This window comes from Pan paniscus, chromosome 3, assembly GCF_029289425.2.
Source record: "Pan paniscus chromosome 3, NHGRI_mPanPan1-v2.0_pri, whole genome shotgun sequence".
Classification (NCBI taxonomy): domain Eukaryota; kingdom Metazoa; phylum Chordata; class Mammalia; order Primates; family Hominidae; genus Pan; species Pan paniscus.
Genome location: NC_073252.2, coordinates 80,224,248 through 80,239,096, shown reverse-complemented (window position 1 = coordinate 80,239,096; position 14,849 = coordinate 80,224,248). Strand labels below are relative to the sequence as shown.

At 37.2% G+C, this 14,849-nt stretch overlaps 1 protein-coding gene across 1 annotated transcript in view; it reads right to left on the bottom strand.

The window, feature by feature from the left end:
* CORIN (corin, serine peptidase) overlaps positions 1-14,849 on the bottom strand; it is a 242,760-nt gene that overhangs the window by 26,538 nt on the left and 201,373 nt on the right. The window contains exons 17-19 of the mRNA XM_003816014.6: positions 4,922-5,038; positions 2,412-2,461; positions 2,084-2,258 (exon numbers count right to left, since the gene is read on the bottom strand). Coding sequence (XP_003816062.5) covers positions 2,084-2,258; positions 2,412-2,461; positions 4,922-5,038 — 342 coding nt within the window. The remainder of the gene's footprint in view (positions 1-2,083; positions 2,259-2,411; positions 2,462-4,921; positions 5,039-14,849) is intronic.

Here is a 14,849-nt window from a genome sequence, read left to right as displayed (position 1 = left end):
TGGGCCTTACCCATTCAGATAAAAATCTTTTTTTTTTTTTTTTTTTTTTTTTTTTTGAGACGGAGTCTCGCTGTGTCTCCCAGGTTGGAGTGCAGTGGCGCGATCTCGGCTCCCTGCAAGCTCCGCCTCCCAGGTTCATGCCATTCTCCTGCCTCAGCCTCCCAAGTAGCTGGGACTACAGGCGCCCGCCAACACACCCGGCTAATTTTTTGTATTTTTAGTAGAAACGGGGTTTCACCGTGTTAGCCAAGATGGTCTCGATCTCCTGACCTCGTGATCCGCCCGTCTCGGCCTCCCAAAGTGCTAGGATTACAGGCGTGAGCCACCGCGCCCGGCCTTTTTTTTTTTTTTATACTTTCAGTTTTAGGGTACATGTGCACATTGTGCAGGTTAGTTACATACGTATACATGTGCCATGCTGGTGCGCTGCACCCACTAACTCGTCATCTAACATTAGGTATATCTCCCAATGCTATCCCTCCCCCCTCCCCCCACCCCGCAACAGTCCCCAGAGTGTGATATTCCCCTTCCTGTGTCCATGTGATCTCATTGTTCAATTCCCACCTATGAGTGAGAATATGCGGTGTTTGGTTTTTTGTTCTTGCGATAGTTTACTGAGAATGATGATTTCCAATTTCATCCATGTCCCTACAAAGGACATGAACTCATCATTTTTTATGGCTGCATAGTGTTCCATGGTGTGTATGTGCCACATTTTCTTAATCCAGTCTATCATTGTTGGACATTTGGGTTGGTTCCAAGTCTTTGCTATTGTGAATAATGCCGCAATAAACATACGTGTGCATGTGTCTTTATAGCAGCATGATTTATAGTCCTTTGGGGTATATACCCAGTAATAGGATGGCTGGGTCAAATGGTATTTCTAGTTCTAGATCCCTGAGGAATCGCCACACTGACTTACACAATGGTTGAACTAGTTTACAGTCCCACCAACAGTGTAAAAGTGTTCCTATTTCTCCACATCCTCTCCAGCACCTGTTCTTTCCTGACTTTTTAATGATTACCATTCTAACTGGTGTGAGATGGTATCTCATTGTGGTTTTGATTTGCATTTCTCTGATGGCCAGTGATGATGAGCATTTTTTCATGTGTTTTTTGGCTGCATAAATGTCTTCTTTTGAGAAGTGTCTGTTCATCTCCTTCGCCCACTTTTTGATGGGGTTGAATAGAACAAGGACTGACCTCTCCAGCAAGAAGGAATTCTGCCAGCAGATTGAACTGCAACTCTTGCCCGATCTTCCTGCCTGCCACCTACCTCATCAGGTTTTGGATTCACCAAGCCTCCAGAATCACATAAGCCAATTATGTCAAAACAAACCTTTGTTTGTCATCATTGTTTTGTCTGTGTTTTGGTTTGGTTTGGTTTGGATGGGCTCAAGTGATCACTCTTCCTCTGAGCCAATCCAGTTCAATTAAGTTCATATCCCATTGCTACCCCTCTAATTTTCTCACCTTGTTCAGCACACAGAAGAGAAATCTCACTTCTGCTATGACAAGGCTGCCTAGATTTGGAAACATAAAATGGCAAAACATAACCTCTCTCTCTTTATATATATATATATATATATATATATATATATATATATATATATATACACATATATATATACACACACACACTCTCTGAATAGCACACATATTACACACATTATACCTTTAACTCTGCTTCCCAAACTACTCACCAGTTGTGCCTGCATCCAAACCTCATTGTAGTATCCAAATAAATCACTTCTGTTTAAGTTATTGTATATGTGATATATTTAAGAGGTCTAGAAAAGAGACTAATAGTAGCATAGAGTCAGTCTTCTAAACTTCTTTCTCTCTCTCCCTCCTTAGGACAAAAATTGGAAGCAATATGCAGCCATTTCCAACAAATGAGCAGCCCACATATTAGATGGCAACATCAAGGATAGAAAACTTTAGGAAGATAAAGGCCTGGGAAGTAGATTAGCTGTGGCTTTTGCCTGGATGTGGCTTCATGGAGTTACATATGCCACGGAGAATTCCCGAGTGACAAAGTGATCAAATCCAGGCAAAGGAAAAAAGGAAAGGTGCAGCTTACCCCTCGAAGCAGTGGGCAACTGTCAGAACCCACTTCTTGGCAATGAGGACACAGCCACAGATATGTCCACTGGGTTCACTCTGCAGAGAACACTGCCATGGCCACCTTCCAGGGCGACTCGTCCGACCTCCAAGGATCCTTTTGTTCATTCGGGCAGCAGGGCGGCGCCCACAGTCTACCAAGGAGCAGAAGACACAGTTTGTGAGTTGATGCCAAACCTTGCTAAATGCTTAGCTCTTTGCTGTCACTTACAAGCGATCACTCTTCCCCTGAGCCAATCCAGTTCAATTAAGTTCATATCCCATTGCCACACCTCTAATTCTCTCACCTTGTTTAGTACACAGAAGAGAAATTTTACTTCTGCTCTGACAAGACTGCCTGGATTTGGAAACATAAAATGGTATAACATTAAGTTACATATTTCTTGTTCAATTCAAACACTTTACCAGTGAAATACAAGACAGCTCCAACTGTTACCACCAGAAATCACATTCTCTGAGCATTTCCTGTGTTACCACAGGAAAGCACATTCCTCTTGGTGCAGGAATTCTCAAGGCAGGAGTGTGGTCAGATATTAATCATGTTGTAGGCAGGAGTATATGGAATATATATACTTCTTTTTTTAGTTTATTTAATGTCATCATAATTTAATTTCACATTTGTGGGAAAAGAAACTATTTTAACAAAATTTCCCACATCATTTTGGCTGGTGGAACCACCACAACGCAAATTCAAACTACAGTTCTCAAGGGGAGATGGGAGTACTTTTTAGAATCAGTGGTGCGGAGGCAGCATGTCAGATTTTTATGCTTATACAAAGTGGTGTGTGCTCAAAACAAGTTGAGAAATACTCCAAGATGAGTAAAATATGACTTCAGAAATTTGAAGAACAGATTAAGAAATGGAATATTTAGACTGGAAAGGAGTCTTACCAAGACTCCCAAGGTTAAATTTCTGCTATATGAGAAGTTGACAAGAGGAAAAGTAGCTTAAATTTGTTTCATATAACTTTAGATGACATGATCAGAACTAGTAGGTGCAATTTACAAGAATTGTGGGTTCAGGAAAAGAATTTTCTAAAATCTAAATTCAACTTTGAATGCAAGAACATGGTCCCTGTTAAAGGATCTTTCAATGTGATGGCACAAGATAATTCAGTTTGGGGTAGAAATTTTAATCACTAAGTTCTCTTCCAACCCTGAAACATTTACATTACAACCTCAATGTAAATGAAAAAGGACAATAAAAATCCATATTGGGACTTTCAAAAATACTATGATGTACTTAGAATCCTAGATCTCTCAGATTGAAAAAAAAATCCAACCCTAAATATATAATTTCCACATTCCTTTCTGAAGATTTACTGTATTTTCATTTCTTGCTAAATTTATACAGGGGCAAGTGTAATTATTTGCATACAATAAATTATGTAATACAGGAAAAGCTCATTTGCTTTCTACCCTCCCACAGTCTAAAATCCTCTCTTCCTTACTCTCTATTACATTATTCTAAATTTATTTGCAGCACTTACCAAAGTCTAAAATTATTTTTACTAATTTATAATCTTTATTTTCACCCCCATATAGTGTATGTTCCCTGAGATGAGGGCCTTCGTTTCCCCTCATTCACTTCTACAACCCCTCAAAGCCTAATACTGAACTTGGCATTAAAGAAATACTTAATAATTAGTTGTTATTTGTTAGATTGAAAACACATAGCTCTTAGGAATAGGAAAAGTCATCAAAGACTATTCATCCAACTTTTTAGTGGAAATTGCAGTTATATAAGATAACACTTGTAGTTAGTAAACCAGGACTAGAACCAAGTTTACCAACTCCCAATCTAGAATGAGTTATTTATTTATTTATTTATTTACTTGACCTGAAAGGTTTTTTCTGGAATTACAGGTTTGGAGAAACAAATCACTTGGTTAAAAGATTTAGGTCATTGTTTTAGAGGAAGTACTTCAATTGACAAATATTCAGAAATTTGGCTGCAGAGTTTGTTCTATGAGGAAAATGTCAAGAACTTTTTAAGAGGAAATGGTCCATTTTTAGTTTTCCTCTTTAAAATTCTTAAGAAGTAGCAACATTTATGAGCTTCAGAGTCAGATATATTTATTTAGAGTTCAGACACTATCACTTAGCATCTGTGGGCTGTGAGATTTGAGCAAGTTATTTAAATATTCAAGCTGTAAAATATTGGATAATCATCCATGGTTCACAAATCTATTATGAGGTTTAAATGAGTCAGTGTATATAAGATTATCTAGCTGTGTGCCTATAAAGTAATAAGAACTTAGTTAAGTGTAAATTTCCTCAATTTATCTTCCTCCTACACCCCACCCATAGACAAGGGAAGCAACCCTGTTTAAGATGCAATGATTTTTTAGGGTAAACTTAAGTGTACTTTGAAGGCAACTTGATTATAATTTCATTTTTGTGTCTATTCCTCTCTTAGACATTCCAAGTTTTCTTAGTTATCATTACTTCAATTCCCTCTGTTAACTAGTTCTATGTAGCATCTGCAGGAAATGCAGACATGAGGGTTTATTTTGAATAACATATTAAAAGAAATCCAAGATTAGAACCCAAGTTCCTCTCTCCTTGCCATGATAAGTTTCTGTAATCGTGAATAAAAGAGAAAAAAAATCTATGTCTAGAAAGAAGAAATAAAAGCAACCAATGTTGAAATGTAAAGGCAATAGTGAATCTATGGAAACTCTTTACTGATATGACAAATTTGGATTATCTTAAGTTAAAAAATGGAAGAAAGGCCCAATGATAAACTCTTGCTCTGTAATCTGACTCTACACAGCTCTTATGAATGCATTCTTACCCATTTACTAGAAGTTCATGTAAAGTGGTCCCATTGAGGCTCTCCCAGTTGGATTGTAATGTCAGCCACCGCGGCTCTTTCTCCTGTTCCTGTATCAATTTGGTCACAGATGGTTCTCTGATACAAGGCAAATACTGGATAAGTATTCAAAGTACAATGATCTTTGAACAGGCATTACCATTATTTAGCACTCATTCCCTTTCAAAAGGAAGCACTAAATCATGTCAACATTTCAAGAGGAGAATTTGGACTGTTACAAATTGTTAGAACTGTTTTAGTTATTCTCCCTGCTGACCTGTGTTTGAACTGCATGAGGTGTTAGGATTATAATGTGTATGATACAAAAGTTCCAACAGGTAAAACATAAGAATAACTTTAGGCAGAGATCAAAAGTAAAATAAAATGTATCTAGCTGGGTTTTTTTCCTCCTCTTTTCTTGTCCATTGTAATTCTGCTGCAATATAGCAATATAAAATAAAATAAACAACACATAAAGAGAATCAGTGGCCATTTAGCATTTATTTAGACAGCATAAAAGTTGTAAGAATTGAAATATTTCTGTGTTTGTAGGTTTTTTTTTTTTTTTTTTTTTTGATGAAGTCTTGCTCTGTTGCCCAGGCTGGAGTACAGTGGTGCAATCTCAGCTCACTGCAACCTCTGCCTCAGGGTTCAAGTGCTTCTCCTGCCTCAGCCTCCCAAGTAGCTGGGATCACAGGTATATGCAATCATGCCCAGCTAATTTTTATATTTTTAGTAGAGATGAGGTTTCACCATGTTGTCCAGGGTGGTCTTAAACTCCTGACCTCAAGTGGTCTGCCCACCTCAGCATCCCAAACTGCTGGGATTACAGGCATGAACCATGGCACCTGGCCTCATCTGATTATTATTTTTAAACTATTGTAATCACATAATAGAAAATGGACAAAAACTTCCCCTAACTCATACTTTTAAAAAGGCAAGGAAGAACCCTCTAAAGGGAATACTTGATGATAGAATAAGAGCCAAAGATTAAAAACACAGGAGTATATCATAATGAATGAATTATAAACATTTGATTTTAAAACAAATGTCATACATCCTAGCCACAATGAAGAAGAGTGGCATAAGATATAAATTTATTTAGAAATTTGAATTGACCGTTAGATTACTGAAGATATCAAAACAACCTCTTACAAAAATAAGAATTTTTCTTTTTCTTGGCCAAAATGAATCTGGCTCTCCATCAATTCCAGAAGTTCTGAATGCAGAGGCAAAGTGAGATGGAAAGTATAAAAGTCAGAGGCCACACATACTGGTCATGGTGTTTCTCCTGATAACCTGCATCCTGAGAATTCCCTTCTGCGATAGAACTACCTATGGACCTCCTAAATCCAGGTAAAGCCAAAAGAAGATAAACTTTAGATTTTGTTATTTAATCAGGTCATTCTTAAATCAGGTATTCATAGGGCAACAAGATACTTGCATGGGGAGTGCAATTAGGAGAGAGTGTGCACCGATGCCGGATAGGAAAATCATTGCAAGGAACACCAGCCTTTCAACTCAAAAGGCCCCCAGCTGCCCTGAGGAAGGGCTCCACAGACATCCACAGGATGTTTTTGCATTTCATTCATTAGCTTCCAAGAAGAAAGGCAATTTAGATGGAATTTCTCAGTTATAAGTGGAAAATTTAAGAAATTAATCATCAAGGATAGGGGAGTATCATTATGAAAATTAGGTTTCCATGAAATTCTTGAACACTGGCATGTTTCTCATGCACAAACATAAGCTTTCAGCACCAGAAATGTCATCCAATGGCCCATTTAAAAAAGTCAGTGAATTTGTTTGGTTGTATTTCTGCCATCGTACAGAATCTGAGCATCTCCATAACTTCAATTTCCCTTTCTTTTTTTTCCAGCTTTATTGAAGCATTCTTAACAAATAAAAATTGTACATATTTAAGGGGTGTAATATAATGTTTGATATATGTATACCTTGTGAAATGGCTACCACAATCAAGCTAAGAAGCATATCTATCACCACATAGTTACGTGTGTGTGTGTGTGTGTGTCTGTGTTAAGAACACTAAGGCCAAGAATCTTAGCAAATTTCAAGTATACAATTTAGCATCGTTAACTATAGTCACCATGTTGTACATTAGATCTCCAGAACTTATTCATTCCACATTACCAAATCTTTGTACCCTTTGACCATCTCCCCATTTTCTCCATCCCCTAGTTTTTGGCAACTAACATTCTACTCTCTGTATTTACAAGTTGACTTTTTTAGATTTCACATATAAATGAGATCATGCAGTGTTTGTCTTTCTGTGCTTGGCGTATTTCACTTAATATGTCCTCCAAGTTTATCCATGTTGTCTCAAATGGCAGAATTTCCTTCTAAGAATACTGAGTAGTGTTCTATTGTGTAAAGAAAATGTGGTGTGTGTATGTGTATTCTTTGCATAAAATTTCTATTGTATAAAGAAATATATATTCTATTGTGTAAAGAAAATGTGGCATCACATTTTCTTTATCCATTCACTCATCAGCAAACACTGAAGTTGTTTTCATATCTTGGGTATTATGAAGAGTGCTGCAATTAACATGAGAGTGCAAATGTCTTTTTGAGATAATTATTTCATTTCCTTTAGATATATACCCAGAAGTGGGATTGATGGATCATATGGTAGGTAGTTCTATTTTAAATTTTTTGAGGAATCTCCATACTGTTCTTCATAAGTACTGTACCAATTAACATTTCTACCAAGAATATATAGGGTTTCCCCTTCTCCACATCTCCCCAACATTTTTTATGTTTTCTCTTTTTGATGATAACCATTTTAACAGATATGAGGTGACATTTCATTGTGATTTTAATTTGCATTTCCCTGATGATTAGTAATGCTGAGCACCTTTTCTTATATTTGTTGGCCATTCTATGTCTTCCTTTTAGAAATGTCTGTTCAGGTCCTTGGTCCACTTTTCAATCAGGTTATTTGGCTTTTTGCTGTTGAATTCTTTTAGTTCCTTATGTATTTTGGATACTAACCTCATCGGATATATGGTTTTTTTAAATAACTTTGAAAATTATAAAAGTAATACTTGTACATAGAAAAACATATCGACAATTATAAAATGAAAAAGTTTTCTCCTATCATGTCAACAATTATAAAATGAAAAAGTTGTCTTCTTCCTATCTTAGATGCATAGAAACAACCACTGTAAATAGTGTTTGAGTATCTTTGTCAAGCTTTTTCTACAATTCATGTATACATATCCCTCCTTTGCTACACACGTTGTTCTGTGTGGTCTTGATACTTTCATTTAGCGACTTATCTTAGAAGTCTTTCCACCATAACAGCTAACAGGTGTTAACTGTTTTCTATATGACAAGCACTAAAAGACTAACTTGTTTTATTTAATCATCTCAACAACTCTGTGATGTAGACTTTATAATTATTTCCCATTTTGGAGATGAAAAAATTGAGGTAGAGAAAACAAGTAACATGCCCAAGGCACAAAACAAGCAGACGGCAAAGCTGGTAATTTAATCCCTACGGTCTCATGTCAGAGTACAGTTCTTAAACTGTGAACCCTACACAGTTCTCCATTGACAGCACACCGTGTTCTTTTGATAGCTGCATAGTGTTTGTTACATGGATGTTCATACATTTACTTAACTAATCTCTGCACACATAGGTTTTGTCCTATTTGGGGGTATGACAAAATAGCAGCCGTTAATATCGTAAACATTCACCTTCGCCTACATGCAAAAGTATGATTTTGGAATAAATTCCTAGAAATAAAATCATTGAATCAAAATTTGAATTTTTGATTGGTATTATGAACTTCCATTTCAAAGAATAATAGTAATATACATGCACATCAAGAATATGTGTGCCTGTACTTCTCCATTTTTAAAACTATGTAAATCATCTTACGTAAAAGGTGGCTGGAACTTAAGAGCTGCTCAAATTTTGTTTGATGATTGGGATTGCTTTTGACTTAAATAATTGAAACCTTTTTATATTATATGAAAAGACAAAAAAGTCCTGTTGTGTAGAAAGCAAAAGAGAAAATTTAAGCATCAAAGTCACTGTATCCTAACTGAGTCTGTGCAGGTAATACAGACTCAAAATGCTTCCATAGCATCTATGGATTCATACACGGAGAAGGAAATTTTAGCAATGATCTAATCCAGCAGCTAGGGCAAGGGATGTTTTGTAACATCCCTGGCTTCTACCCACTAGCTGCAAGTAAGACCCCATCAACCCTGGATTTACAATTTAAAAAATAATGTCTACAGACATTCCAAATGTCCCCTAGGACAGGGGTCCCCAGCCCCAGGGCCCCTGTTAGGAACCCGGCCACACAGCAGGAGGTGAGTGCGGGGCAAGTCAGCAAAGCTTCATCTGTGTTTACAGCTGCTCACCATCACAGGCATTACTGCCTGAGCTCCGCCTCCTGTCCAATTAGCGGCCTTAGATTCTCCCAGGAGTGTGAATCCTATTGTGAACTGCGCATGCGAGGGATCTAGGTTGCGTGCTTCTTATGGGAATCAAATGCCTGATGATCTGTCACTGTCTCCCATCACCCTCAGATGGGACCATCTAGTTGCAGGAAAACAAGCTCAGGTTTCCCACTGATTCAACATTATGGTGAGTAGTATAATGATTTCATTATATATTATAATGTAATAATAATAGAAATAAAGTGCACAATAAATGTAACGTGCTTGAATCATGCCAAAACCATTCCCCCCATCCCATCCCAGTCTGTGGAAAAATTGTCTTCCACAAAACCAGTCCCTGGTGCCAAAAAGGTTGGGGATTGCTACCCTAGGGGCAAAGTCACCCCTGGTTGAGAACCACTGCTCTAAATCATGGAGCCCAGGGCAAGGCCCCTCTGCTCTGGGCCTGAAGGCAGTGCTATACAGAGAAGCAGAAGGATTTGCTTTATATTTGCTTCTTGAGGAATTGTGTAGTCATAAGACACACATACAAATATATCACTTTTCTGATGCTGAAATGAGAGAACAGAGCTCATTAGGAGTTCTGGAACATCCTGACATTATGAGAGGGATTAAATATTTCAAGGCTTAGGAGAACAGCCAGATCCCTAGACAATTTGGCCTACTCTCCCATCCTCAAGTCACTTCGTTTAGTAATAAATATCCCATGCTTGAATTATGATTATGTTGGGGCTGCTTACTTAAAAAACGAAGGTCATCACAAATTCCCCCAAAACCAGGGCTTTTTTCTTACCTCTAACAACAAGACAAGTGCAGGAATTACCTAGACATGTAACACACTTCAGTTGAAGGATAAGGTTTGTCCTCTTGCATCTATTGATGGGGGAAAATAATCTAAGCATCCAGCCTCAGTCCTTGACAGTTCATCTTGACATATAAATGCCTTTCACAGTGGATAAGATAAATTTTTTGCAATTCTAAATATCCTGTTCCAAACTTGAAACATTTACACTAAACATTTTGTATCTGATTTCAAAAATCTCTTCTTGAATCTTGTCATATTCTCCCTGTTTGGGTCCCATAGATTTGACATACTAATACTGAAAGGTAGTTATTGTGTCAAGTAGAAATTTTAACAGGCAGGTACTAATAGGTTTCAAACAAAACATGAATGAACTCTGCTACAGAAACATTTCTCAGGCTGGATAGCTCAGTTCAATGGGAGTTTATACAGCAAAACTTCCATCAATAGAAATGCTTAAAGCAGAGAATAAGTTCTGAGCTTATTTTTCTAGTTAACTCAGTATTTTAAAAACACTTTTTATTGCAATCCTAACTGACAATAGATGATAGATAGATAGATAGATAGATAGATAGATAGATAGATAGATAGATAGATGATAGATAGATAGATGATAGATAGATAGATAGTTAGATAGATTTTCTTTTTTTTTGAGATGGAGTCTCGCTCTGTCGCCCAGGCTGGAGTGCAGTGGCGTGATCTCAGCTTACTGCAACCTCCACCTTCCAGGTTCAAGCAATTCTTCTGCCTCAGCCTCTGGGGTAGCTGGGGACTACAGGCTCATGCCACCACGCCCAGCTAATTTTTGTACTTTTTGGTGGAGATGGGGTTTCATTATGTTGCCCAGGCTGGTCTCGAACTCCTGATCTCAAGTGATCCACATGCCTCAGCCTCCCAGAGTGCTAGGATTATAGGCATGAGCCACTGCGCCCAGCCTATAATTTTATTCTTTGACTATGTGTTTGTCTATCTCAGAGATGGAGTGTAGTAACTGTATTAGGCAAGGATCTATAGGTACAAATGACAAAACTATCTCAAAGCAAAGGGGGGAGGTTAATGGATCATAAAATTAACTTGCAGAGTATTTATATTTCATAAAATAAACTAATCAACAAAACTAAATATTTAATCCATTTCCAATATAAAAATTACAAAATTGTAATGTGAACTAAAATTTAAATTTATAAAATATGACTGTTAAATATACATTATCATTCTAATATAAATTAGAAAACAAAATTAATAAAATAAAGCACCATTTAAAATAAACATCTTATTAAGTGTCAAAATAATCATAAACATTTTGAATTAAAATATCATTTGAACATATATAAAATTCAGTCTTATAAAATAAACATGTTGTAAGAATATTTTTGAGCAGGAGTGTCTACCTCTTTTGGAATCTATGCCAGTCCAGCTATTTCCTTCTGGCTATTTTATTTTCAAAAATCTCATCTGCTTTTCTTGAGAATTTGACCTTTTGGGACAACACTTTTTTTTGAGAGACAGAAATGCAACATTTTATTGACAATTTAATTTTAGTTTCAAAGAAAATATTTCTTGTTTATCTTCACATCTTTTGTTTCATCATGTAAAGCTAGAGATTATCAGTTTCAATTTCAACATGACTTTTTAAATTCCAGTTCTTCAGAAAGACTGTGAACCAGAGTAGAATGTATTTTTCTAACACAAGTCTTGCTTTGTTGGCTGCTCTTTCCTTCTTCTTGAGTATAACAGGAATATAAAAATGCTTTCTAAAAATACGTGCATCACTTTTCACTTCAAAGTTTTAAGTCAATATATAACTCTATGGATCCATTACAAGATAAATTAATTCAAAATTCAAAAAAAATTAAACAAATATTGAATTAACTAAAAAATCAGCATTTTAAACATGCCTAAAATAGTGCTGGAATATATGAGTATCAAAAAGTGGAAATGTAATCGATTACTAAAGAGATGTGGATGGTCTTCAGGATGATTGATGCCAGGGAACCAGTACCCTCAGGGCTCTTCAGCTCGTCTCCACTTCCTTCTGTGTTGTGGGGAGGAGGGCAAAGGCGATGGCAGCTTGATTGGCTTAAAGTAACTTTTCTATAAGCCAAAGGACTGGTTGTCTACAGCTCTAAACTCACAGGCATTCATCTTTATAACCAAAAAAGAAAGAAGTCATCTCTCCCAGGTCCAATCAAAATAAATCTTGGGCCGGGTGTGGCTCACGCCTGTAATCCCAGCACTTTGGGAGGCCAAAGCAGGTGGATCACGTGAGGTCAGGAGTTCAAGACCAGCCTGGTCTACATGGCGAAACCCCATCTCTACTAAAAATACAAAAATTAGCCAGGCATGGTGGTGAGCGCCTGTAATCCCAGCTACTCAGGAGTCTGAGGCAGGAGAATCACTTAAACCTGGGAGGTGGAGGTTGCAGTGAGCCAAGATCACACCATTGCACTCCAGCCTGGGTGACAAAAGCGAAACTCTGTCTTAAATAAATAAACAAATAAAAACCTTGTTGAAGATACAAATAAAAATCTTGTTGAAGAAACAAGTATCCCAAAACCAATTACTGTGGCCTGGCAGTAAGACACTTTGATTGGTCCATCGTGGGATAGGTACCTACCTCTCAACCAATCCCAGACCCAAAAGAGAAAGTCAGGTACAAAAAAGGTTGCTCCCATTTGGAGCCCAAGGATAAAATGGGAAGTGAAGTAAATATCGAGAAGGAAGGGATGTAGGTCCCAAAGGAAGGGAGGAATGCAGAGAAGCAACACAATATGTGCCCACTGCATGTGATCTTAATTGAAATGTGTTAGTTCATTGTTCTTGAGAGTCAAGATTCTACATGTTCTTCAGTTTGTATGTTAGTTTTAAGAAGACATAGGAAATGTAAAAGATTAGGTTGAAATTAGATTTGACATGTTTATTAATGATACAATGGGTTAATCAGTGAGTGTTCAAGCTGATATAAAGTGAGTTGGAGCTCAGAAGAAACATTATAGTGACACTTTAAACAAGTGACAGAGCCAGATAGACAAGGGTTAAAACTGATGCTTACAGGTTAATGAGGTGGGACAGAAATGGAGACAACAGATTGGTGTTGTATCAGATGGAGTCCCTCTCTGAGAAGCTATTATTTTAGTTAGAGGAACAAATTACAAACATGTAAAAAACTATTTTGGATACTGATAAGTTGTTGGAATAAGACAAAATAACCAAATGTGATAGAGTTACATGCTGAGACTGAAAGCTGCCTCAAGTAGGATTGTCAAGGAAAGCCTAAGTCACAGATGTATGAGCTGAGACATGAATGATGAAGCCCTAGAGTTCTGCATTCTATGCAAAAATAACGGTGAAGGAAAGTTTGAAATGTTTTATGCTTGAAATGTTTTAACATCAATATTAAGGTCAATGTGTCTAAAGTTTAGTGAGCAAGTGGAGAATACTAGGATATGTACTGGGTCAGAGAGGAAGGCAGGGGCCAAATTATGCAGTGTCTGACAGGTCAGAGTAAGAAATCAGATTTTCAGTCCAAACTGTAAAATAGTAAGAAAAGAAGACCAAAGGCTTTTGCATGTTGTTAATATTGTTGCTGTCAGTCCTGTCTTTCAGGTAAAAGCCAGATTGCAGTAGGTTTTGAAGACAACATGAAAAAGACACCTTATCAGAAGTTAAGTCATCACTAAGGGTCTCCTGGCATATCTAGCTTCAAAAGCAGACTGCTTCCTTACAAGGGCTTCTAACAGAAATAATACAAGCCCTCTTTGGTCAACTCCTGATGGATTATTCAAGTTATAAATCATGTTCTTATTTACCCAGGATCCATTCATATCATGTCCAAGACAATGCTGCAACCATGGTGATGACTGGGAGTAAATTTTAGGAGGAAGTTAAAGTGTAAACCCTTATACCAGGGATTATTAGGGACTAGTAGGTAATATAATAGATGTTGTCTTTGTGGTTTTGCCCAGATACAGAAATATTCTTTGAAAAGAATGTTTGACCAACTTCTATTGACCAACACTAAAAGATTAGGGCATGAAATCAAATTGCAACTAACTCCATAAAAGCATTTTTGCCAAAATCATATGGCCCAGACACACAGTTTCCCGATTATCTAACTTTAGATAAAGCTTGTGGAGCCCAAAGATATAAAGAGTCACCTTTCCCTTAGACTAACTCACTCAAATACCAGATGTTTCAACTGAGCATTTGGCAAATATTAGAAGGCAGTCTAAACTCTGATTTGTATCATCAATTAAATAAATGTCCATAGGTTTTTTGATACTGAACATGCAAGTAGCAAAGTCAATATGCTGTTGACATGGTTTGGCTGTATCCCCACCCAAATCTCATCTTGAATTGTAACTCCCACAATTCCCACATGTCATGGGAGGAAACTGGTAGGAGGTGATTGAATTATGGGGGTGGGTCTTCCTGTGCTGTTCTCATGATAGTGAATGAGTTGTAGGAGATCTGACAGTTTTAAAAATGGGAGTTTCCCTGCACAAGCTCTCTCTTTTCTGTGTGCTGCCATCCACGTGAGATGTGACTTGCTCCTTCTCACCTTCTGCCATGATTGTGAGGCCTCCACAGCCATATGGAACTGTAAGTCCATTAAACCTCTTTTTTTCTTCCCAGTCTCAGGAATGTCTTTATCAGCAGTGTGAAAATGGACTAATA